This window comes from Zalophus californianus, chromosome 6 (assembly GCF_009762305.2).
Source record: "Zalophus californianus isolate mZalCal1 chromosome 6, mZalCal1.pri.v2, whole genome shotgun sequence".
Classification (NCBI taxonomy): Eukaryota; Metazoa; Chordata; class Mammalia; order Carnivora; family Otariidae; genus Zalophus; species Zalophus californianus.
This window is the reverse complement of record NC_045600.1, coordinates 33,532,348-33,559,786: the sequence shown is the minus strand read 5'-3', so window position 1 is coordinate 33,559,786 and position 27,439 is coordinate 33,532,348. Positions and strand designations below refer to the sequence as shown.

Genomic DNA, 27,439 nt, shown 5'->3' with positions numbered 1-27,439 from the left:
TTAAGCTTTCCTTTTAGAACTGGTTTGAGACAGTAAAGTATCTCTTTTAGATTACTGACCATAGCAGTAGGACTTCTCCCTGTGTCTTACTTAATAGTTAGGTAACTGCCTATATTCAGGCAGTAATCTAAAGCAGAAATTCACTGCCTTCTAAAAGAAATGCAGAAGCTCCTGATTCCAAGCCATAGGAGATTATCACCAAAGTGGTTCACAAGTCAGGCTAGGAATTCATTAACTCCTCCTGACAGTTCAGAGCCTGTCAGAAAATAAAGAAAAAAGAAGTAAGGTACACTGGCAGGAGCTTATCAGACATATTCTTTGCCTTGCTTTCCTTTTTAAGTAGCTAAGAGACCTTAGGCAACCTACATAACCTTTCTGAGTATCATTTCCCTCATACATTAAAAATAGAAATAATGTCCACCCAGTAAGGTCATTATGAAGTACTATTAAAAGAAACAGTATATATAAATCAGTTTTTCACAAAGCTGTCATATTTGGAATTTAGTAACTGATTCCCTTCCCTTCCTTCTCTATGTTGGGATTCTAAGATTGTGGCCTTAGGATAAGCACTTGTAAATTACAAAGTCAAAGCTAGAATTCCTTGGCTCAGGTGCATTTGTTGGTCCATGTTAACAATCTCTGGATCCCTATGCATTTTGTTGTAATGAGATTTACATTCCACCCACCCGGGTCATTCAGGCCTGTGCTCCCTATCTCATTGGAAAATTTACCTAAAATTCCAGGGACGCCTGGGTGGCTCAGTTGGTTAGGCGTCTGTCTTCGGCTTGGGTCATGATCCCAGGGTCCTGGGATCAAGTCCCACATTGGGCTCCCTGCTCAGCGGGGAGTCTGCTTCTCCCTCTGCCTGCCACTCCCTCCCTCTGCTTGTGCTCGTTTGCTCTCGCTCTCTCTCTCTCTCTCTGACAAATAAATAAAGTCTTTTAAAATAAAAAAAAAAATTTACCTAAAAAACAGTTTTCACTGTTTTTCTCCTTATCTCTGGTTGAGCTTTACAAAATTAAAGCAGAGAGTTGAGACGGTTATTCAAATATTTCAAGTGAAAGCATAAATTTTTATTATCCACATTACTGCCTCCAGTTTCTACCTACAGTCCAGTAAGGTCTTCATCCAGGATGATCCTCTTTACCTGCAGATATCTCCTGGGGATTGGTCTGTGCTGGCATTTGCTGTAGGTTTTTATATCAGTGTGGCCATTTGAATTCATTCATAATTCCCTTCAGATAGTTTCATCTATTTAGTCCATAAACTTCATTACACCTCTAAAATGTGTACATCTCATTAAATTCTCCTATTCTTCTGATTACATGATTCCCTTCATATTTCTCCCTGCATTCCTCAAATATAAACATCCCTATCTATATATTTTTGATGTGTCTTTATGTGCATGTACATGTGTGTATGTGTGTGTATAATCACAATGTCTAGAGAATTATGCTGTTTTTGATATCCAAAGATTATTGATTATATTACCAATCTATTCTCTGTATCTGTGCTCTAGGTGCTTCCCCCCTCCCCAGTATTGTGGATATACCACATGTGTGCTATTATCACAATACTTACAAAACCTCTTTGTGTGGGGGAGTTATTTTTATAATTATATAATTGAGTAAAATTAACTCACATAGAAATCAGACTTAGAACATTGGCCTAATTATCCCTGTGTTGCAAGCAGGTAGACGAATCTTCCTATTTCATACTTCCTTTATGCATACCATCATATATTTCCATATATGTATCCTCTTTTCTTAAATAAAGCATATTATAAATATATCTCACTTTAAGCAATTTTGATAGAAAATAACTCATTTATTTTTTTTAAAGATTTTATTTATTTATTTGAGAGAGAGAGAGTGAGACAGATGACAGAGGGAGAAGGAGAAGCAGACTTGCTGCTGAGCAGAGAGCCTGATGCGGGGCTTGATCCCAAGACCCTGGGATCATGACCTGAGCCGAAGGCAGACACTCAACCAACTGGGCCACCCAGGCACCCAGAAAATAACTCATATTTAATCAAAAAACCTTAGAAGGAATTTTAATATGATTTTTAAAATTAATTTACATAGCTTTTATTGAATATATCTGAGGCTAAAACAAGATTCAGTATTTAAATATGATTAATTCGTAGTTTTCTGTTCTTTTTAGATACCTCATTATCTTTTCACATTTTAAATATACATGCTTTATTTGCATAATTTATTTAGCAATTTTTTTTCAGTATCTATTTTGAAGTGCCATAGTCTATATTAATACCATCAAGTTAGGATTCAGAATATAGGTAATGGAAAAATGTTTTAGTTAAGATGGAACAAAACCAGAAAATTTTTAAGAAGAAAGCATCAAAATATTTGATTCCCACAGTGATCAAAATCTGAAAGAAAGCTCTTGGGTTTTTAGAAGTGATAACTCATTTCTGTCTATTCTTAATTAATGTTATATTAGTAGAATTATGAAAATTCATGTAAATATACAAGATTTTCCAAACTATGGGGAAGAAAATTAGTACAAATGAAAAGAGACAAAACTCAAGTAGCAGGAAAAGATTTGCCATTACCAGCCAGAGAATTGTCAGGAATAAAAACTTGACAATAGCTTTTTTTTTTAAGTTTGAATTTATTAATTTCTGCATTAGAGCATCCAGTGTGTAGAAGTTACCTTTTTTTTTTATTTTTTTATTAACATATAATGTATTATTTGTTTCAGGGGTACAGGTCTGTGATTCATCAGTCTTACACAATTCACAGCACTCACCATAGTACATACCCTCTCCAATGTCCATCACCCAGCCACCCCATCCCTCCCACCCCCCTCCACTCCAGCAACCTTCAGTTTGTTTCCTGAGATTAAGAGTCTCTTATGATTTGTCTCCCCCTCTGGTTTTATCTTGTTTCATTTTTTCCTCCCTTCCCCTATGATCCTCTGTCTTGTCAAATTCCTCATATCAGTGAGATCATATGATATTCGTCTTTCTCTGATTGACTTATTTCACTTAGCATAATACATTCTAGTTCCATCCACATCATTGCAAATGGCAAGATTTTTTTTTTAACATATAATGTATTATTTGTTTCAGAGGTACAGATCTGTGATTCAACAGTCTTACACAATTCACAGCACTCACCATAGCACATACCCTCCCCAACGTCTATCACCCAGCCGACCCATCCCTCCCACCCCCCATCACTTCAACAACCCTCAGTTTGTTTCCTGAGATTAAGAATTCCTCATATCAGGGCGCCTGGGTGGCTCAGTTGGTTAAGCGACTGCCTTCGGCTCAGGTCATGATCCTGGAGTCCCGGGATCGAGTCCCGCATCGGGCTCCCTGCTCAACAGGGAGTCTGCTTCTCCCTCTGACCCTCTTCCCTCTTGTGCTCTCTATCTCTCATTCTCTCTCTTTCAAATAAATAAATAAAAAGCTTTTAAAAAAAAAAAGAATTCCTCATATCAGTGAGGTCATATGATACATGTCTTTCTCTGATTGACTTATTTTGCTCAGCATAACACTCTCCAGTTCTATCCACATCGTTGAAAATGGGAAGATTTCATTCCTTATGATGGCCGCATAATATTCCATTGTGTGTGTGTGTGTGTGTGTGTGTGTGTGTGTGTGGTGTGTATGTGTGTGTGTATATACCACATCTTCTTTATCCATCTGTTGATGGACATCTTGACTCTTTCCACGGTTTGGCTATCGTGGACATTGCTGCTACAAACATCGGGGTGCACGTACCCCTTCGGATCCCTACATTTGTATCTTTGGGGTAAATACCCAATAGTGCAATTGCTGGATTGTATGGTAGCTCTATTTTCAACTTTTTGAAGAACCTCCATGCTATTTTCCAGAGTGGCTGCACCAGCTTGCATTCCCACCAACAGTGGAGGAGGGTTCCCCGCAAATGGCAAGATTTTGTTGTGTTTTTTTGATAGCTACATAATAATCCATTTGTGTGTGTGTGTGTGTGTGTGTGTGTGTGTATACATATACATATACCACATCGTGTTCCATTCATCTGTTGATGGACATTTAGGCTCTTTCCATAGTTTGGCTATTGTGGACATTGCTGCTATAAACATTGGGGTACATGTGCCCCTTTGGATCACTACCTTTGTATCTTCAGGGTAAATATCCAGTAGTGCAATTACTGGAACCTCCATACTGTTTTCCAGAGTGGCTGCACCAGCTTGCATTCCCACCAACAGTGTAGGAAGGTTCCCCTTTCTCTGCATCCTCACCAACATCTGTCGTTTCCTGACTTATTAATTTTAGCCATTCTGACTGGTGTGAGGTGGTAGCTCATTGAGGTTTTGATTTGGAGTTCCCTGATGCCGAGCAATGTTGAGCACTTTTTCATGTGTCTGTTGGCCATTTGGATGTCTTCTTTGGAAAAATGTCTCTTCATGTCTTCTGCCCATTTCTTGATTGGATTATTTGTTCTTTGGGTGTTGAGTTTGATAAGTTCTTTATGGATTTTGGATATATATATATATATATATACATAGATATATATATATATATATATATAAGATATTTGCAAATGTCTTCTCCCATTCTGTCGGTTGTTTTTTGGTTTTGTTGACTGTTTCCTTTGCTGTGCAAAAGCTTTTTATCTTGATGAAGTCCCAATAATTCATTTTTCCCCTTGCTTCCTTTGCCTTTGGCAATGTTTCTGGGAAGAAGTTGCTGCGGCTGAGGTCAAAGAGGTTGCTTCCTGTGTTCTCCTCAAGGATTTTGTTGGACTCCTGTCTCACATTTAGGTCTTTCATCCATTTTGAGTTTATTTTTGTGTGTGGTGTAAGGAAATGGTCCAGTTTCATTCTTCCTCATGTGGCCGTCCAATTTTCCCAACACCATTTGTTGAAGAGACTGTCTTTTTGCCATTGGACATTCTTTCCTGCTTTGTTGAAGATGAGTTGACCATAGAGTTGAGGGTCCATTTCTCGGCTCTCTATTCTGTTCCATTGATCTATGTGTCTATTTTTGTGCCAGTACCATACTGTCTTGATGATGACAGCTTTGTAATAGATCTTGAAGTCTGGAATTGTGATGCCACCAGCTTTGCTTTTCTTTTTCAATATTCCTCTAGCTATTCGGGGTCTTTTCTGGTTCCATACAAATTTTAGGATTATTTGTTCCATTTCTTTGAAAAAAGTGGGTGGTATTTTGATAGGGATTGCATTAAACATATAGATTGCTATAGGTAGCATAAACATTTTCACAATATTTGTCTTCCAATCCATGAGCATGGAACATTTTTCCATTTCTTTGTGTCTTCCTCAATTTCTTTCATGAGTATCCTATAGTTTTCTGAGTACAGATTCTTTGCCTCTTTGGTTAGATTTATTCCTAGGTATCTTACGATTTGGGGTGCAATTGTAAATGGGATCGACTCCTTAATTTCTCTTTCTTCTGTCTTGTTGTTGGTGTATAGAAATGCAATTGATTTCTGTGCATGATTTTATATCCTGCCACTTTACTGAATTCCTGTATGAGTTCTAGCAGTTTTGGGATAGAGTCTTTTGGGTTTTCCACATAAAGTATCCTATCATCTGCAAAAAGTGAGAGTTTTACCTCTTTGCTGATTCGGATGCCTTTTATTTCTTTTTGTTGTCTGATTGCTTAGACTAGGAATTATAGTACTGTGTTGAACAGCAGTGGTGATAGTGGACATCCCTGCCGTGTTCCTGACCTTAGGGAAAAAACTCTCAGTTTTTCCCCATTGAGTATGATATTCGCTGTGGGATTTTCATAGATGGCTTTTATGATATTGAGGTATGTACCTTCTATCCCTACACTGTGAAGTTTTAATCATGAAAGGATGCTGTACTTTATCAAATGCTTTTTCTGCATCTGTTGAGAGGATCATATGATTCTTGTTCTTTCTTTTATTAATGTATTGTATCACATTGATTGATTGTGGATGTTAAAGCAACCTTGCAGACCAGGAATAAATCCCACTTGGTCATGGGGAATAATCCTCTTAATATACTGTTGGATCCTATTGGCTAGTATTTTGGTGAGAATTTTTGCATCCATGTTCATTAGGGATATTGGTCTGTAGTTCTCCTTTTTGATGGGGTCTTTGTCTGGTTTTGGGATCAAAGTAATGCTGGCCTCATAAAATGAGTTTGGAAGTTTTCCTTCCATTTCTATTCTTTGAAACAGCTTCAGAAGAATAGGTATTAATTCTTCTTTAAATGTTTGGTAGAATTCCCCTGGGAAGCCATCTGGCCCTGGGCTCTTGTTTGTGGGAATATTTTTGATGACTGCTTCAATTTCCTTAGTGGTTATGGGTCTGTTCAGGTTTTCTATTTCTTCCTGGTTCAGTTTTGGTAGTTGATACGTCTCTAGGAATGCATCCATTTCTTCCAGATTATCTAATTTGCTGGCATACAGTTGCTCATAATATGTTCTTATAATTGTTTGTCTCTTTTTGTTGGTTGTGATCTCTCCTCTTTCATTCATGATTTTATTTATTTAGGTCCTTTCTCTTTCCTTTTTGATAAGTCTGGCCAGAGGTTTATCAAGAACCAGCTCCTAGTTTCGTTGATCTGTCAGCTATTGTTCTTTTGGTTTCTATTTCATTGATTTCTGCTCTGACCTCTATTATTTCTCTTTTCCTGCTGGGTTTAGGTTTTATTTGCTGTTCTCTCTCCAGCTCCTTTAGGTGCAGGGTTAGGTTGTGTATTTGAGACCTTTCTTGTTTCTTGAGAAAAGCTTGTATTGCTATATACTTTCCCCTTAGGACCACCTTTGCTGCATTCCCAAAGATTTTGAACAGTTACGTTTTTATTTTCATTTGTTTCCGTGATTTTTTTTAATTATTCTTTAATTTCCTGGTTGACCGATTCATTCTTTAATAGGATGCTCTTTAGCCTCCATGTGTTTGAGTTCTTTCCGACTTTCCTCTTGTGATTGAGTTCTAGTTTTTGTGGTCTGAAAATATGCAGGGAATGATCCCAGTCTTTTGGTATCAGTTGAGAACTGATTTGTGACCCAGGATGGGATCTATTCTGGAGAACATTCCATGGGCACTAGAGAAGAATGTGTATTCTGTTCCTTTGGGATGGAATGCTCTGAATATATCTGTGAAGTCCATCTGGTCCAGTGTTTCATTTAAAGCCTTTATTTCCTTGTTGATCTTTTGCTTAGATGATCTGTCCATTTCAGTGAGGGGGATGTTAAAGTCTCCTACTATTATTGTATTATTGTCAGGGTGTTTCTTTTATTTTTGTATTAATTGGCTTATATAATTTGCTGCTCCCATGTTAAGGGCATAAATATTTAAAATTGTTAGTACTTGTTGGGTAGACCCTTGAAGTATGATGTAGTGTCCTTCCTCATCTCTTATTATAGTCTTTGGTTTAAAATCTAATGTGTCTGATATAAGGTTTGCCAGCCCAGCTTTCTTTTGATGTCCATTAGCATGGTAAATGGTTTTCTACCCCCTCACTCTAAATCTGGAGGTGTCTTTGGGTCTAAAATGAGTCTCTTGCAGACAGCATATTGATGGGTCTTTTTTTTTATCCAATCTGATACCCTATGTCTTTTGATTGGGGCATTTAGCCCATTTACATTCAGAATAACTAGTGAAAGATATGAATTTAGTGCCATTGTATTGCTTGTAAGGTGACTGTTACAGCATATTGTCTCTGTTCCTTTCTAGTCTATTACTTTTAGGCTCTATCTTTGCTTAGAGGACCCCTTTCAATATTTCTTGTAGGGCTGGTTTCGTGTTCGCAAATTCTTTTAGATTTTTTTTGTCCTGGAAGCTTTTTATCTCTCCTTCTATTTTCAGTGACAGCCTAGCTGGATATAGTATTCTTGGCTGCATATTTTTCTCATTTAGTGCTCTGAATATATCATGCCAGTCCTTTCTGGCCTGCCACGTCTCTGTGGATAGGTTGCTACCAATCTAATGTTTCTACCATTATAGGTTACTGACCTCTTGTCCTGAGCTGCTTTCAGGATTTTCTCTTTGTCTCTGAGACTCGTAAGTTTTACTATTAGATGTCAAGGTGTTGACCTATTTTTATTGATTTTGGGGAGAGTTCTCAGTGCCTTCTGGATTTTGATGCCTGTTTCCTTCCCCAAATTAGGGAAGTTCTCTTCTATAATTTGCTCCAATATACCTTCTGCCCCACTCTCTCTTTCTTCTTCTTCTGGGATCCCAATTATTCTAATATTGTTTCGCTTTATGGTATCGCTTATGTCTTGAATTCTCCCCTCCTCATCCAGTAGTTGTTTCTCTCTCTCTCTCTCTCTCTCTCTCTCTCTCTCTCAGCTTCTATATTCTCCATCATTTGATGTTCTATATCACTAATTCTCTCTTCTGCCTCATTTATCCTAGCAGTTAGAGCCTCCATTTTTTATTGCATCTCATTAATAGCCTTTTTGATTTCGACTTGGTTAGATTTTAGTTCTTTTATTTCTCCAGAAAAGGATTCTCTAGTCTCTTCTATACTTTTTCAAGCCCAGCTACTATCTTTATAATTGTCATTCTGAACTCTAGTTCTGACATCTTACTAATGTTTGTATTGATTAAGTCCCTGGCAGGTGGTACTGCCTCTTGTCCTTTTTTTTTTCTTTTGAGGTGAGTTTTTCTGTCTTGTCATTTTATCCAGAGGGGAATAGATGAATGAAAGAACAAAATGCTAAAAAAAATGCTAAAAGGGTAACAGTGACTCCAGAAAAACATACACTAAACAAATCAGAAGAGACCCGAAACCAGGGGGAAAAGAAAGGGGAAAAAATATATATATATGATCAGGCTGGTGAATATAACAGAGCCACACACTAGATTTTGGGTGTATTTTGGTCTATTAGAAGAAATTGCCTCCCAAATTTTTTAAAGAAAGAAAAACTTATATATATATATATATATATATATATATATATATATATATACACACAAAAATAAGGGTAAATACGATGAAGGGATGGAATATGATTGTAAAGATGAAAATTAAAAAAAGATTTTAAAAAAGGAATTGATAAGAAGTTGGTTGAAAAAAGAATGAAAAAACTTTTTAAAAAAAGAGAGAGAATGTGATCAGGCAGGAGACGAGGACATCATACACTAGATTTAGGGTGTATTTTGGTCTGTTAGAAGAAACTGTATCCCAAAATTTTAAAGAAAGAAAAACTTACATATATACAAAAAATAAGGTTAAATACAATTAAGAGATAGACTATGACTTTAAAAATGAAAAATTAAAAAAAGATTTTAAAAAAGGAATTGATAAGTTGTTGGTTGGGAAAGGAAAGAAGAAAAATTCAACTAAAAAAATAGAAAAAGAAAAAATAAAGAAAATTTTAAAAATTAACTTTGAAAGACTAAAGCATCATGGGAAAAAAAGCCATGAATTCTATGTGCTTCATTCCCCTGGCGCTGGGGTTTTGCTGTTCTCATTGTTCCAAAAACTTGGTCTTCGCTGGATGTTCTTGCTGATCTTCTGGGGTAGGGGCCCGTTGCAGTGATTTTCAAATGTCTTTGCCCCAGGCGGAATTGCACTGCCCTTGCCAGGGGCCAGGCTAAGGAATCTGCTTGGGTTTGCTCAGTAGCTTTTGTTCCCTGAAAGCTTTCCATACAGCTTTAGAGGACGAGAATGAAAATGGTAGCCTCCCAATCTCTGGCCCTGGAGGAGCCGAGAGCTGGGGCACCACTCGTCAGTGTGCCCTTGAAGAAAAGCAGTCAGTCACTCCTGTCTCTCTGGTCTCCAGCTGCACTCTGAGCTCACCCGGCCTGTGACTGAGCATTTCTATCTCTGGAACATGACCCCATTTGGAGTCTCCAAACCCAGCAGATTGCTGCGGTGCACTCCCGTGCTGCTCCTCCTAGGTGAGGAAGGGGAGTCGCCCCAGATCTGCCACATGTTGGGTCCCTGCTGGAAGAGCAGTGGCCCAACTGTGCCGCAGATCACAGTTTATGCCAACCCTGAGCTGAGAGCCCACTCCTTGGCTCCGTCTTTGCAGCCGGCTTCCCCACTCTGATACCTGGGAGCTCTGCCACACTCAGTCACCCCCATCTTTCTGTGACCCCGAGGGTCCTGAGACCACACTGTCCCAGCAAGGGTTACACACACACACACACACACACACACACACACACACACAGCCACTGGAGCTATGTCCCTCAGCAGAGCAGACTTCTTAAAGTTCCGATTTTGTGCTCTGCTGCTCTATCACTTGCCGGTAGCCAGCTAACGGAGGCTCTCTCCCCGCCGCGGTCTATCTTCCCAAATATCACCTCAGATTCACTTCTCCTCACATCCTACCTTCTAGAAAGTTGTCACTTTTCTGTTCATAGAATTGCTGCTATTCTTTTCTTCAATATCCTGTTGAGTTTGTATGTGTTCTGAATGATTTGATAACTATCTAGCTGAATTCCTGGGACCAGCAAAACTTAAGTCTCCTACTCCTCTGCCATCTTGCTCCTTCCACCAGAAGTTACCTTTTTGACTGTTTTGTCAAGTAAAGACTTTTCTCCTGGCAGGCTGTTAGCTTACCCCAAGCAGCATGGGCTATACACCAGGGAAAACCAAATAGTCTCATTTAATTGTGAGACAAAAGCATAGGGAGAGTGTCAGCAACACAAGGATTCTCTTGTAATCAACAGTGCTTTTTGTAATGTATCTGAATGTATGTAAGAAAGAAATAGAGTTGCAATTTTAAAACTTTAATTCAGTTTTTCTGAAAACATAATTTATTTAAATGGTTAAAAATCTTGTATTTCTGTGTCTAGAAACTCCTTTCCTACAGAATCCTGATATTCTTGGTTAAATTGCCAGAAGAAAAAAAGTCATCTATTAACATTTTGTTTATCATTTGGAAACAACATTGAGTGATTAATTCGGTGATACTATTGCATCCTTGAAACTATAATGCCTTACTAATTTCCTTACTTTGATTTTAGCCATATGGAAATAAACCACCAGTAATTTTTCGAGTCAGTATCACAGTTGACACTTTTGTTACTTATTCTTGCATTACGTGTAGGACCTTGATTTTATTTTTATTTTTTTTGTTAAGTTCAATTAGCCAACATATAGTACATCATTAGTTTTTGAGGTAGTGTTCAATGATTCATTAATTGTATATAACAAATTGAGGGTTGCAGAAGGGAGGGCGGTGGGGGATGGGGTAACTGGGTGATGGGCATTAAGGAGGAGCTTGATTTTGACATGTATTTTTTTCTTTTTATAAAATACTTCTTGCATATTACCTTTTCCCTTTTAATAACCATTGTAATATACTAATATAAAACCAATGTTGAAAAAGTTAATTATTTTTAGGATACTAGGATATGTAGTTCAAAATTATGGAAATTAGATTAAAAAAACTTTTTTTTCCTGTGGAGCTTTTGACATTTTATAGGATAGTGATTAAGAAATTACCAATAAAGAAAAGTTTAAATTGTTCAAACAATAGAAAGAACATTTTGTTTATTTGTACCAAATCCTGACCCCTTGGACTTAAATGTTACCCACTTGTCAGTGACACCCTATTTATTTGACCTGGGTGTGGCAAAGTGTCCATCATTAAGTACTAAAAGAAGTGAGCACTTAATCTCAATTGAAATATTTTCTATGACCTCAGGAACATTTTAGATATTTTTTAAAAATACTTCCCCTAAAAAAATTTTTTTTAGTCAAGTTAAATATTTTCTAGAGTGACACTGTTATTATTTTTAAAGCTTAATATATTATATATAGAAATGAATATATGTAACACAGATGCAGGTTATGGTAATCAATAATAAAATAGACATCATGAAACCACAACACAACTTAAGAATTAGTTTATTACCAATTGCATTGCATATTTTTATATTGCTAAATCATGACAGTAATTTCTGGTAATCATAACACATCCATTTATTCCAAATTCTATAACTTTGCACAAAGCTTATTTTTATTTTATGACATAAGAACCATAATGTAATGCTTGCCCTTACTCATCACACTTTCAGGTAATGAGCATCCCTAGATGGAAAAATACAAATACACAACATAATGCCACTTTGAACAAGCTATCTATTTTAAAAGCATAGGGATTTTTATTGTACTATTCCATAACCATGATTTATGGAGTAACTAGAGAGTAATTAATATACCTGTTTTCATCAAAGGGATATTCACCTCTCAATCATTCACTCTTTTTCAGTTTATACATCTGAAACTTTCATATAAACGAAGACTGTAATGCATAAATGAGAACTATAATGTTGTCTAGTCTTTCAAATATACAATGAAGATGTGGAGAATAAATTGTATTAGGATAGGCTTGAGGGCATCCACCATGTTAAATATTTAGTGTCTGTTAAATAATCATGAAGTTTTCTTTAAATATGCTATGCTTCATTTTAAGGGGTTTTTTGTTTTAATGCAGTAACAATCCAAATCTGCCTGTTTCATTCATCTTTCCTCTTAATCCCTGGCCCTAGCTAATATTGTTCCTACCAATAGTTATTTGGCCTGAGTAAGTATATGTATCGAGCCTGCCTTCTCAACTGTTTTGGTGAATACAATGGATAGCTGTTAAGTCAAAAGTAGTCTTCAGTAGCCTCTCACATAGATTGGAAGGGATGATAGTTTTTAAATGTACAGTATCAATGCTGTCACAATGAACTTAAGTAAACTTTTGAGGAATTTATATTCAACAGCAAACTAATATCCATGTTTTCTATGAGGAAGCCTTAGATAGTATCTTTTCTTTTCAGCCTTCTGCTATCTACCACATTATTCCTACACTTCTGATTCATAAAACTGATAATATCTTGGTTACCCAAAGTGAGGACGAGGAATCAATTTCTTGGATCACTCAGAATTCAGAGTTTCCCCTTGACTTCTTCCAAAGCCTTCTTAGAGCTAACAACACAGGGATCTTTACAAATGTGAAATCATTTTGATAAGTGACTTTTCCCTCTTATATCTAAAAACCACTTGGGTATCCTAACATCCGACTTTAGACACAAGAAAAAAGTAATATCTGTGCCAGAATAAATGCCCAACCAAACAAATTAAATATTTTACTTTTACCATTTAGAGACTACATTTGGATTCAGTGCTTACAAATTGTACTCAACTTAATAAATAGCTCTCTATTTTGATTTCCTTCTATATATGTCCATTGTCAACCATTTGAATCTATAAAGACTCTTTCTGAAGATATTTTTTAGGCCAGTCATCCCAGTATAAAAAAGCTAGCACTCCAAAGAGTAGAGAATTTAATAACTATCATGTGGGAATCTGACTTGTATATGAATATCTTGCTGACAACATAAAAAGTCTATCACCTTTTAATGAAGCACTCTGCCACTGTCTTCTTGCAGCCTAAGTGAGCATACTACACAAAACAGTGTAAATCATCAACCAGTCTTTTCCATTCCTTTCTTCTTATCAACCTCTTGAGATTACTTAATTGTATATATGGACAAGGGTCCCCAGTGATACACAGCCCTACGTTTAAGATTTTTGATCCCCACAGAATCTAGAAATATGCATTTATTGTTATCATCTTCATCAAATTTAATACATCCTTTATTATACAGAACTTAGAGAATATTGTGTATGGGATAGGATAGAACAGAATAGACATGACCTCCTCAGATTCTGAAAGCAGGACCATAGCTTCTTGGTATACCGCCTAACTTTCTACAACTGAAATATGCTCACTGGAGACTGTGAAGAGCTATAAACTCCCACCACCAAATGTTCCTAGAAAGCATATTAACTATATATTGGGGAAACTGTCTTTTGCTTATTATAAATGGGGCTCTCACTGGATTAGAAAGACTGGGAAAAGGGAATTTTGCTCATGTTTCCCTGAAATTGTATCTTTTAGTAAGATCTTTAGCTCCCACAGCTTCAGCTTTCTCTACCAAATTATAAACTTAAAACAGTTATTACATCTAGTTGAGAAGTTACTGCTGCCTGGTTCCATTCAAGTTGAATGCTGAGCCTCTCTTTCTAAAAATCTCATGCCCAAAGTTTATTCAACACCAATACTTGGGCTCCACCTATGGGCAAAGAGAAGGGATGGTTTAACATGTAGGTACGTGTATGCAAGAATGTCCCATGTGATTTGCACCACTACTATGTACTCTTTAAGTTACCAAATAGGTCATCTGGGCAGACATCGAATCAAGGCTAATATGAACTGCTTGAAAGAGCTATCCATTGACTGTTTAGTCCTGAACCCTACTGAGAGATATGGATATAGTTGCTTGTGTAGCTGAGAGGTATATCTGACATATATTCCTTCTGTTCTCTAATATCTTCTGCCAACTGGTAGCCCGGACCATTTTTCAATCAATTGCATATTTTTCTCCCAATCCTTTCCCTTGCCCTAGGCTTTTAGACCAAAACTTGAGGTAATGATTGTTTTTTTCTTTGAAGAAACTTAATCTCTGCTGCTAACATGATACCACATCCAAAATCAGAACTAATCCAGTAGGGAACAAATTTACCTTAAAGATAGCAACCCCTGTATTTAGCATGAGTCCAAAATAAAAAACTGGCTAATTATATGTATTATTAAATTTATATTAATAACTTTAGTTAAATGGGAAGCAATTCTTTCTTTCCAGGTGAAATGTTTTATTTTTCTTTCCATGATATTTGAAGGTCTATAAAGACCAGATGGTATATGTGTGCTACAAATAATGACTGTTCTTGGTTCTTCTAAATATAGTATATGTCGAAATGAGATAAATATTCTTATTTTTTAATCTATTATCTTTGCCCTTTATTGAGATATAACTCATATGCTATATAATTCACCCACTTAAAGTATATAGTTCAAGGGTTTTTAGTAAATTCACAGATAGGTACAACCATCACCACAGTCAATTTTAGAACGTTTTCATCACCTCAAAAGAAACCCCATCCTCACTAGATGTCATCCTCTCCTATCCTCATCAGTCACCCCCATCTAGCCCTAAGTAACTACCAATGTACATTCTACTATAGGTTTACCTACTCTGAACATTTCATATAATGGGATCATATATGTGGTCTTTTGTGACTGGGTTCTTTACTTAGCATAATATTTTCAAGATCCATCCATGTTATAGCATGTATCAATACCTCATTCCTTTTTTTATTGCAGTAAAAACCACATTAACAAAATTCACCATCTTAACCATTATTAATTGTTTAATTCAATGGCATTAAGTACATTCACACTGCTGTGAAATGTATCTCCATAACTTTTTCATACTAGATACGTGAAACTCTACACCCGTTAAACAACTCCCCTTTTCCCCCTCATCCCAGCCCCTAGTAACCACCATTCTACCTTCTGTTGCTAAGAATTTGACTACTTTAGATACATCATGTAAGTGGAATTATGCAGTATTTGTCTTTTTGTGTCTGGTTTATTTTACTTAGCATAATGTCTTCAAGGTCCATCCATGTTGTATCATGTGACAGTATATAAATATATACACCACATTTTGTTTATCCATTCATCCGTTGATGAACATTTGGGCTACTTCCACCACTTGACTATTATGAATAGTGCTACAGTGAACATGGGTGTGAAAATATCTCTTTGAGATGCTGCTTTCAATTCTTTTGGATACAAACCCAGAAGTAGAATTGATGGACCATATGGTATTTCTATTTTTAATTTTTTGAGGAAACTTCTTACGATTTTCCGTGGTGGTTGTACTATTTTACAATCCTACCAAGAGTGTACAAGGGTTCCAATTTCCCCATATTCTCCTCAACACTTGTTATTTTCTGTTTTTTTTTATAATTGCCATCCTAATGGGTATGAGGTGATATCTCATTCTGGTTTTGATTTGCACTTCTCTAATGATTAATGATGTTGATTCTCATATGTTGTTGACTATTTGTATATCATTTTTGGAGAAACATCTGTTCAAATTTTTTGCCCATTTTTAATTGAGTCTTTTGATCTTTTTGTTATTGAGTTATAAGAGTTCTTTATATATTCAGGACATTAACTGTTTATCAGATAGATGATTTGCAACTATATTCTCCCATTCCATAGATTGCCTTTTTACTCTGTTGATTTTGTCCCTAATGCACAGAAGTTTTTTCCCTATATAATCTTTTTTTTAGATTAGTTTCAAGTGTACAACATAGTGATTCACTCAATGCTCATCATGATAAGTGTACTCTTTAATCCCCCATCACTTTTTCACCCATCCCTCCACCCACCTTCCCTCTGGTAACCTGCAGTTTGTTCTCTGTAGTTAAGAGTCTGTTTCTTGGTATGTGTGTCTCTCTTTGTTTTGTTCCTTAAATTCCACATATGAGTGAAATCATATGGTATTTGTCTTTTTCTGACTGACTTGTTTCACTTTGCCATTATGCTCTCTAGCTCCATCCATATTGTTGAAAATGGCAAGATTTCATTCTTTTTATGGCTGAATGATATTCCATTGTGTATATACACACCACATCTTCTTTATCCATTTATCTGTCAGTAGACGCAGAATGCTTGCATAATTTGGCTATTTAAATAATGCTGCAATAAACATAGGGGTGCATGTATCCCTTTGAATTAGTGTTTTTATATTTTGGGGGTAAATACCCAGTAGTGATACACAAAAGTTTTTAAGTTTGATGTAGCCCCATTTGTCTATGTCTGCTTTAGTTGCCTGCGCCTTCGGTGTCATACTCAAGAAATCATTACCAAAACTGAGAAACAGACTCTTAACTACAGAGAACAAACTAGATGGCTACCAGAAGGGAGGTGGGTAGGGAGATGGGTTAAATAGGTGAAGGGGTTTAAGAAGTGCACTTGTTGCGATGAGCGTTGGTGATGTATGGAAGTACTGAATCACTATATTGTACACCTGAAACTAATATTACACTGTATGTTAACTAACTGGAATTGAAATAAAAACTTTTAAAAAACTGAGGCCCACTTACATTGTTGGGAGAAATGTTTCATTATAAAATCAGAAAAAATAAAGAAAACATTTTATCTATTCATCACCATTATAAAAAAAATCATTACCAAATCCAACGTCATAAAGTTTTCCTGTATCTTTTCTTCTAAGAATGTTATAGTTTTAGGTTTTATATTTAGTTCTTTAATCCATTTTGAGTTAATTTTTATATATGGTGTAAAGTAAGGATCCAACTTCATTCTTTTGCATGTGGATATCCAGTTTTCCCAACACCAACACCATTTGTGAAAAGACTGTCCTTTCCCCATTGAAGGTCATTTGACTGTATACACAAAAGTTTATTTCTGAACTTTCTATTCTGTTCCATTTGTATTAGTTAAGGTTCTCCAAAGAAACAGAACCAATAGGAATATATATATATGATTATATATACCTGATGAGATTTATTGTGAGGAATTGGCTCCCATGATTATGGATACTGTTCAGTCTCATGGTATGCCATCTGTAAGCTGAAGACCCAGGCAAACCAGTTATTTTGTACCTGGAAGTTTATACTTCCTAATATCCTTGTGCTATCTTTTATTATTAACTGTTACTATTAATGAGCTATTCAAAATCCTAGCAAAGTCATTCTCTTAGGATCTAAGCTAGGGTAGAGTTTACATTTTCATGAACCACCCCAGGCCAGATTAGTTCCAGGCAAGGAGCCACCCCAGGAGGTTTATTGTGATCCTGGGCAAATACCATCAGGAACTATCTTATAGCTTCATTTGGCAGTTAATTTTGTATAAGTGAATCCAAACTAGATTCTGGTTTCACCACTTCCCTGGTCTTACTAAATAGGGGTCCATAGCTCCAGGATAGCTCCAGAATAGCTACACCGTCTAGGAATATCTGAAGCTAGAATCTGCTAAGAAGTTCTCCCTTCCAATTCAGCTGTCACCTCCCTAAAAGGAGAGTATCACTGTCACTGTGGATCAGAGTACAAAATTAAAAATCTCTCGGTACTTACTTCTAGGTCCTGGGATCTGGAAAACAGAGGCTTTGGGTGGCAAGAAGGACAAAGCCAAAAACAAAAAAAACAAACAAACAGACAAAAAGACTCCTATCTAGCTCTGGAAACAATTATATGAACATCTCATGTAAATCAAGTCCTGTATTACTTATAGTCTTTGGAGACAAGCTTGATTTTTTTTTCCTTCCCCTCTTCTTCCTTCTCCACCTCCTATTTGTTATTATTTTGCCTCTTTGAAATAATAATAATAAAGACAGATTCTAACAAGAAGATTTAAGGAATTGGTCATGACTCCTGTATTCTTTTCGGCACTAGTTCGAATTCCTAAGCTCTAGCTGAAAATGATTTTTATCCAGAGTAGTTTGAATAGTCATTTCACAAGACAGGTTACTGGCCCTCAGCTAATTTGTAATCACTAATTTTTTTAGGTTAATAAAGCCAAAATCAAAGGCTAAAATTCCTTTACTTTTCTTAAGAAAAAAAAAAACTTTCTTTTTATAAAAATGACATTTGATCATTATAAAAAACTTGAGGGGCGCCTGGGTGGCTCAGTCGGTTAAGCGGCTGCCTTCAGCTCCAGTCATGATCCCAGGGTTCTGGGATTGAGCCCCGCATCGGGCTCCCTGCTCAGCGGGGAGCCTGTTTCTCCCTCCCTCTGCCTGCTGCTCTGCCTACTTGTGCTCTCTCTCTGTGTCAAATAAATAAATAAAATGTTAAAAAAAAAACTTGGAAATTTTCAGAAAAATATAGCAAAGGGAAATCATACATAATTCTAATATACTAAAATAACAAATGCTTTATATTTTCATGTATGCCCTTCTCATCTTTTTCTGTTGACATGTACACATCTATCTTAATATAGTAAAGATTATACACTACATGTGCAATTCTGTATGTTTTTTAAATATGTGTCATAAGAATTTTCCTGGTCAATGAATATTCTTCATAAATATTACTTTAACCTGCATAATATTTTATCATAAGGATAGATCTTTGTCTACTTAAATTTCTATATTATTGATTTTTATTTCTTTACTTTTCTCACTAATGTAAACAACTAAATATGTGCATAAAGATTTACCTATTTTCTTAGGATAGATTTCTAGAAGTGAAATTACCAGATCAACAAATATGAAAATGTTCAAGAATTGGCTTTTTAAAGAAAGTCTTCTTTGGGTTGTTAAAGGATTAATGACACAACAAATTGAACACATCTTTGATGACTATGTAGCTCCTCATATTCAAATAATCGCTGCAAGCATAACTATTAATTGACTGAATCTAATCTTTCATTTCAGACACAAGGATACATCTCTTCCTTCTGTCTTCAACTCCTTGGGATAGAAATCAGGAGGTCTGACTGAGCCCATGTATAAGCTTTGTCAGACAGGCACTTATCCATCTTGTTTATGACTGCCTGTTTAACCCATTCATTGCTCTCAAAATCGATATTTTTCTTATTTTCTCTTTTTTCAGATGGAATGGGCAGAGTCCTTGCTCAAGATGTATATGCAAAAGACAACCTACCCCCCTTTCCAGCATCAGTAAAAGATGGCTATGCTGTCCGAGGTAAATATTTTGGGACTTTGAGTATCATCATACTCACACTGTATTTATTTTTCTTCAGATATTTTGCTCAGCCTAGGCATCCAATGAGTTTTACACTTTTTTCCTACCTGGTTACCAAAATAATTTTATTCACAGATAACAATCTGGATTAAAACTTTTCAGTGAAAGTACTGTCATTACTTGAAAATGTTTGTTGACAAATAAATATGTAGAAATTGATAGAAACACTGTACCATAATTTATTCTTTTGACCTCTACACATACCAGGTAGCAGACAGTCTTGGTCTGGAAGTTTTCCACATTTTCTAGTTGAAAATATTTATGTGGTCCAAAAAAGAAGAACAGATTCCCAACACAGGAATCATGTAGGGTGGGCTTTTCTTCTGTTTTAAACTCAAACATCAATAAGGGCTTCATAAAAAGCAAGTACAGGGGAATCCTCTAATTCCCTGGAAGAGCTGTATTTCAAAGCTCTGAAACCTCCGATGGTACCAGCAGCTCATACCTTTGGAGTTCCCTGAGATTGCATAAAGGTTAAAAGCAAATATTAAATAACAATTGCCGGCTTAAAGTCTAATCTAAGAACCCAAAATGAAAATGCAATGGAATTACTTAGAAACTATTATTGGTTATTAACTCAAGGCTGATATCATTGAAGAAATGTCTAAAGACATTTCCCGGCTTATCAGAGCTGTTAAGAAGGCCAGTTCCTTTTTAATGGTTCTTTAGGGAGTCTCTAACTTGTTTGTTGCTGTTTTTACTCTGTCTAGCCATTAAAATAATTTCATTTTTATAATTAAATATATTCATTCATCTCCTCCAAGTCCCATTACGATTTCTTAGCAGTATCTTTTTGTGTTGGAGGCACTATAGCAAATGGTTATGGTTATGGGCTTTGAAAAGCAAAGTAAGGGCGATCTGGGTCCCAGTACTAGTTCCATCTTTATAACTTTGAGCAAATTACTTAAACTTTTTGAGCTTCAGTTGTCTCATCTGTAAAATGACGATAATTATAACAATACTTACCCCAACAAGTTGTGAGGATCTAATGAGACCCTAGAAAGCCTTAGTAAATTATCTGGCACCAAAAACAAGCACTCAATAATTGTTTTATAAAATGTTTGATAATGGTAACTATTATTATCACTATCATTATTATAAACACATTTCCTTAGACCATTTCTGAAAAAAAAAGGTTAACATTTATTTGAATTGTTACTCTCCTATTCTATGTAAACAAAGTGGTAGAAAGATTCATTTCTACTAGTGTATTCTTTCTTGGGGATACTATCTTGGATGCATCTCATTCAGCTTGATCTCACTAAATTAGAGTATTTCTGAAAACATGAATAACAAATCCCCAGTGGCTCTTATGATTTTTTTTCTTCCAAATTTATTCCTTCTACAGTGCTTATTATAATGAATATTGTCCAGAAAGAAAATTATTTCAATCTTCTGATAGTCTCATTGGCTCTTCTTGTTTCTTGTTCTCCAAGTAAAATTTCAGTTCTGGGGGCGCCTGGGTGGCTCAGTCGTTAAGCGTCTGCCTTCGGCTCAGGTCATGATCCCAGGGTTCTGGGATGGAGCCCCACATCAGGCTCCCTGCTCAGCGGGAAGCCTGCTTCTCCCTCTCCCACGCCCCCTGCTTGTGTTCCCTCTCCCACTTTGTCTCTCTCTATCAAATAAATAAATAAAATCTTTAAAAATAAATAAATTAACTAATTAAAAAAAATTTCAGTTGTTTTGAATTTATAATTGGTAGCCATATAGGATTACTATAAAATGAAAAAGAAGTCTTACTTCCAGAGTAGAACAGACAACTTTAGCAAATGAAATACCAAAGGGATAAGAAAGTCTATTTTTTACATTCTTGGTAATATAAAGAAGGAGAAAGTGAGAAAATAAATTATTTGAGATAGAATTATTCTCAAATAGAATGGTGTTCTTATATCTTCAAAAATCATGCGTGATTTTTGCATGAAATAGCAGCAGCTCAATAAAAAGAAACTATTACTCTTAGCTTTTCTAGTTGCCAAAAAGAGTGATTAGCCTACATGAGCCTTAGAAGAGCCTTTCTGCTACCATAGAATCTGCCAAAGAAATTTTATATAAAATTACCATCTGGTATCTTATTTATTCTTTTGTTTTGAAATGGTGGTGTTTTTAGCTATTTCACACACACACACACACACACACACAAATAAAAAACATCTAACATCTCACAATATAAAACGTTCAACAGACTATTATGCAGCTTGTTCACATTATTTCTTTCCTGTGAAGTGTTGCTATCTCCAAGATAGAGAATATATAACAGACATAATACATAACAGATAACCATTATGGATATGGTTAAATCTCAAAAGTGGGAACGTGTGCTGTGTCTGTGTATATACACCAACATCATAATGAAGTCAGCAGAAGCCATCGGTGAACAAAGATGCGTGGTCCCAGTCTTTTCTGTGTTAGAACACCGCCCACAGGCAGTGTTTGGTAAAGAATATCCTTGAAGCTGTTGTGGCTCTCTACTTCGTGTACCTTCTCTCCACCCCTGTCTTCCTTTACTCCCATTCCTTTCTCCCCATTCCCTTTATTTTCCCTTTTTTTCTTCTCTTCTGCCTTTGCCGTAGGCCTTCCAGTAATAACCAGTGGCACCTGTGAGCATTGCTAACCCTGTAGGTGTAAAGAGGTTGCTAACTTGCTCTGAATCACTAAGCATTAGCCAGTATCCTTCAGAAACATGTGGCATAAAACTCCAAACCAGTTGGAGGATCACTTGCTTTAAGGTATGTGGCTTGAAAAATCAAGACAGTAAAAAATGAGCAAATAAGAAATAAGAACGGCTTTAAAAAAAGAAAGAAAGAAAAAATAGAGTTTAAAGAGTTTAAAGAAGGCAGGAATCAAGTAATCATGATATAATAGGAAGACCTGTAACCTAATAAACCTAAAACTGCATTCAAGATGGAGTGATTTTTCTTTTTTTTTTTTGTAAAAGAGAAAGGGAAAGATTTATTTTGGGTGCTGACAGCTGGGGAAGGGGACAGGCTCAAGTCTTAACAATTGACCTCTCCCAAGGATGGAATGAATTTGAAAGATAAAAGAAAATGAAAGTAGCAAGTTACCACTTAATTAAGATCAATACAATACTTTTATTAATATTTTTGAAGAGTTATTTCTCCCTTCACACTGATTAAGCTCATCATCTCGATGCATTTCCTCCTTCCCCTAGAGATATGGATGCCTATTATCTCACAGTTTTTTTGTAGATGTTAATAAAGGCAAAAGTACCTTAATCCCAAATTCAGCTTTCTTAAAACTTTTCGATTCGAAAGGCATAGTATCCCTTCAGAACTTGTTTTACAGAGATGATTTAGAAAGAGGGAAAAGTCTGAACAAGCCACTAATTATTTTAAGAACCATGTGTAACAAACAATTCTGTAAGGATATAAGACAAATCTTTGCCATTGGGGTAAGGTAAATTTTAAATTTTTCTTTTTTACATTCTGGATAAAATACATACTTATGAAAAATACAGAAAATTAAAAAGAACATTTTAAAATTACCCATTATCTCACTGCCTAGCCACTATTTACATTTTGTTGTACTTCCTTCCAGTGGGTTAAAGTGCATACTACAATTCAGTATCACCTCTTTGATTTAGAGCTTTTGTTCTTTCACAAAAGCCATGTTCTAGGGTTTCTATTTCTTCCACCTAAATCCCTGGCCACAGCTGGTTTCCCATTTGATAACCTGTTGCCTTCCACTATAAGTCACTCTGGATAAAGAAGAGGGCCTTATGATGTGGGAATATTACTCAAGTGAACAGAGAGATATTTGAATTAATTCTTTTTGGTCAATTCCAAAAAACTTAAAATACTGCATTTAAGGAAATAGTATCTCTTTTCCCCATACTAACAATAAATGGGCATTTTTTTTCCTGGAAGATGATGATAAAGAATTCAAAATGCTTGCTCACTCACCTGTCCTACTCTTAACTTCCTGCCTTCCATAAGAAAAAGCCACAGATTTAAAATTCCAAACAACTCACCTGATTTAATTCCTTAGTATAATTGCAGCAAGTATTAATCTTGCTGTGCTAGTCTTATCACCTTCCCTTGCCCCACCCAACACTTTCTATAATCTTAATTTCAGTATATACATAAATACTATTACCCTGTTGCCTATTATCAAGTCTTAGTTTGGTTCCATAATCAATTCTTAATCCCTCTGTCTGATTATTCTGTCAAAGATATTTCCTAGGACCTCTGAAAGTTATGCCATCTCTATAGTCTCAGTTTATTCAGTCCTACCATGGAACTGTCAAAACTCTTTATCATTGAAAATACATATAGCTATAAAGTGTCTCAAGAGGCATAAAAGGAGTTCCCGTATGGCTGGAAAATGAAAATGAAAGGTAGTTCTATGGCAAAGGGCTCAGGGAAGATCATTGCCACAATAGTTATCTAATGGTATTCATTTAAAAATGATACAATCTTTAAATAAACAGGTGAAGAAGACTAAAGTGTTTTCTGGACATTAAAAAAAGAAGGTAGAAGTGGGAGCAATTTCAGGGTCTAGCATTAAGCATTATGAATCAGTTATATAATGCATTTGCTGTATTATATAATTTGGTTTATATTGGTTTTTATCACTTCCTTCAAATTAAATTCTACAGTTACAAAAAAGAAAAGAAAACTCATTAAGAGAACTTTCTAAATGTGGGGGGAGGGGGTTATAAGCCTCTACAGTAATCCTTGGAATCCATCCGTCTTTTCTAATGGCATGCTGTGGCTTACTTAGTTTATTTCTTTCCAAGCTTTAGATTCATTGCCAACATACCTCCACTTCTGCTCCTTCCCACCCAAGCTTGTAGAATTCATCTTGAAAATGGCAACTTTTCTTTTACCTGTCTCTTTAATAGATATTTTAAAATAAATATCAGCAAGTTAGATAGATCATTATTTTTCTGTCTTTTTAAGAAATAGTGAGCCTTGTGATAATGTAAAATCAGGATTTTTGTTGTTCACTAATTTTTTACTCCTTATGTTTTCTTTAAGTCTGAATTTGTCTATATTCAATTCACTCTTAGAGTGCTCTGCTCCTCAAAAAGGGTAGTTCATTAACCAGCACCATCAGCATCAACTTGTTCGAAATGTAGAACCTCAAACCCTATCCTGACCTAGTGGATCAGAATCTGTATTTTAAGAAGAACTCCAGCGGATTGGTATGCACATTGAGGGTTGAGAAGTACTGTTATAAAGGAAATAATAAAAACAACTTCTCTCTTGCTACCAAGAGCCTTCTATAATTGGTTTGACTGAGCCTTCTTTAGCTAGCGATATAGAGACATGTTTCCCAGATAGAAATTCTCAGGGCAAGGTGAAGAACATAGTGTAAGTGAGCACATATTCTGTCTCCAGTCAGTGCACCTTTCTTCCTTAGATTCATTTAAGGACTCTTCCAGATGTTGGCCTTCTTGACACTCTATAGCAGGCTTGCCCCAGATGATCTCCAGCCACTCATTATTCAGTGACATTTATTTGGAGCATTTGTGCACAATATTGATATAAGGCATTTTGAGTGTAGGTGTATTTGCATGTGTCAGGAACAGGAGACAGGAGAAGGTTGAAGAGCAGAGGGTTTCAAAAAAGAAATAAATGGGGCACCTGGGTGGCTCAGTTGGTTAAGTGTCTGCCTTCGGCTCAGGTCGTGATCCCAGGGTCCTGGGATTGAGTCCTGTATCAGGCTCCCTTCCCCTCGGGGAGCCTGTATCTCCCTCTGCCTCTTTCTCTCTCTCTCTCTCTCTCTCTCTCTCCCCCCATCTCTCATGAATAAATAAATAAAATCTTTAAAAAAAATAAAGGAAGTGATCCCTATATCTAAGGAGCTCATAATCTAGCTGAAGAAATAAAGCATACACATTTTTGAAATTATTCAAGAAAATTTAGAAAACACAATGCTAATATGTACAAATCAGTTTACAAACTCCCCACCTAAGTATTATGGAAATGCCAAATTCATTTCTTTATTCTTTTAACAAATATTTATTGAAAATCAACAGGAGAGGAAGAAAAGGGGAGTATGTCAGAGGGGGAGATGAACCATGAGAGATGATGGACTCTGAAAAACAAACTGAGGGTTCTAGAGGGGAGGGGGGTAGGGGGATGGGTTAGCCTGGTGATGGGTATTGAGGAGGGCACGTTCTGCATGGAGCACTGGGTGTTATGAACAAACAATGAATCATGGAACACTGCACCAAAAACTAATGATGTAATATATGGTGATTAACATAACAATAAAAAATTAAAAAAAAAAAAAAAAAAAAAAAAAGAAAATCAATGATGAGCTAGGCACTACTCTATATCCAAATTATTATATAAAATTAACCAGAGCAGTCTTTCTAAACATTCTAAAAACGGTCAATGTTGACTCACATTTGAAAACTATATACATAGACCAGCAGGAAATGGAAGGCATTCAAAATATAGCATTTTGTGTTGAGAAATATGATTTATTTGTTCATGTATGCATGCATCCTTCTAAATAGATTCTTAGAAGCCATACTCATTCATTTGTTGAACATTTTTAATACTTCACATATTGAAATTTTATTGAATACCTACTATGCAGCAAGTGCTATGGATTCCCCTGAGACAAATAAGCAAATAATTGCAAATAATTAAAAAGCCATAATTAGGGTTATTTAGGGAATACACTGGGGAAACAAAAGAAAGTAGCTGACTCTTGAGGGAAGAGGAGTCAGGTATGACTTCATAGAAAAGGTGACACTTGAGCTGAGTCTTAAAAGCTAAGAAGTCTTTAATCAGAAGTCACAGATTAAAAAAAAGGACACTCCAAGCAATGGAAGTAACATATATTATGAAGCTGAAATATGAGTCATCTTGGTATTCTCAGGGAGCTACAGTTCTAGAAATTGAGAGTGGCTAGGGCATAAGGTATAAGGAGGATATAAACCAGAGGCCTTTGCACATAGATGAAGATCTTTAGATGGAGCATTTCCACTTCATATTTCTCCTTCTCCCTCCCTCCTTCCTTCCTTCCCTCCCTCTCTTCTTTTCTCTCTCTCTCTCACACACTTACATACCCCTTCTGCCTACTTACCTTTTATTCATCCTTCATATTCAAACCAGAGATCCTTTTATCAAGGTGGCTTTCCCTGACCCTCCAGTATACTTCAGGCACTTTCATTGTATGATCTCATAAAACTATGTTCCTTTCCTTTAGAATGGTTTTCATAATTTGCAGTTATATATTCATTAGTGTGATTATTTGATTAATATCCATCTCCTCCACTACATCAATGGCTTTAACCCCACCCATAAGAAGACACATATTAAATATACTATACACACACATATAACATATATAACATGTGGTGCCTGGGTAACTCAGCTGTTAGGCGTCTGCCTTTGGCTCAGGTCATGATCCCAGGGGTCTGGGATCGAGCCCCACATCGGGCTCCCTGCTCTGCAGGAAGCCTGCTTCTCTCTCTCCCACTCCCCCTGCTTGTGTTCCCTGTCTCGCTGTGTCTCTCTCTGTCAAATAAATAAAATCTTAAAATATATATGTATAACATATACAATATATAAATGTACATATGCACACATATAAACAAAAATGTTTCATGAAACAATATTCATCCTTACCATGTGTGATGAAATATATTTCTATTCATTCTCATTTTAAAAATTGTTTACAAGTTTACTTTACAGTCCACCTCCATATTTGGTCCAGATTTTGAAAAACATCGCAGCTGCATTAGAATAGAAACCATGTCTGCTGGTTTTACTCCATTCTGTCCCAGCATCTGATATGACACTTAGGACATAGAACACTATATAGAAATTTAGTGAATGAATGAAAGAATTAAAAAGCTTTAAAAGATATTATTTTTAAAGTATTATCCCAATTTTTATCAACAAGAAAACAA

The 27,439-nt window shown here is 36.0% G+C and overlaps 1 protein-coding gene across 11 annotated transcripts in view; it reads left to right on the top strand.

Moving 5' to 3' along the window:
• GPHN (gephyrin) overlaps nucleotides 1-27,439 on the top strand; it is a 624,840-nt gene that overhangs the window by 511,391 nt on the left and 86,010 nt on the right. For all 11 annotated transcript variants that reach the window (XM_027571275.2, XM_035728121.1, XM_027571272.2 and 8 more), the window contains one exon: nucleotides 19,396-19,488. In XM_027571275.2, the coding sequence (XP_027427076.1) occupies nucleotides 19,396-19,488 (93 nt within the window). The remainder of the gene's footprint in view (nucleotides 1-19,395; nucleotides 19,489-27,439) is intronic.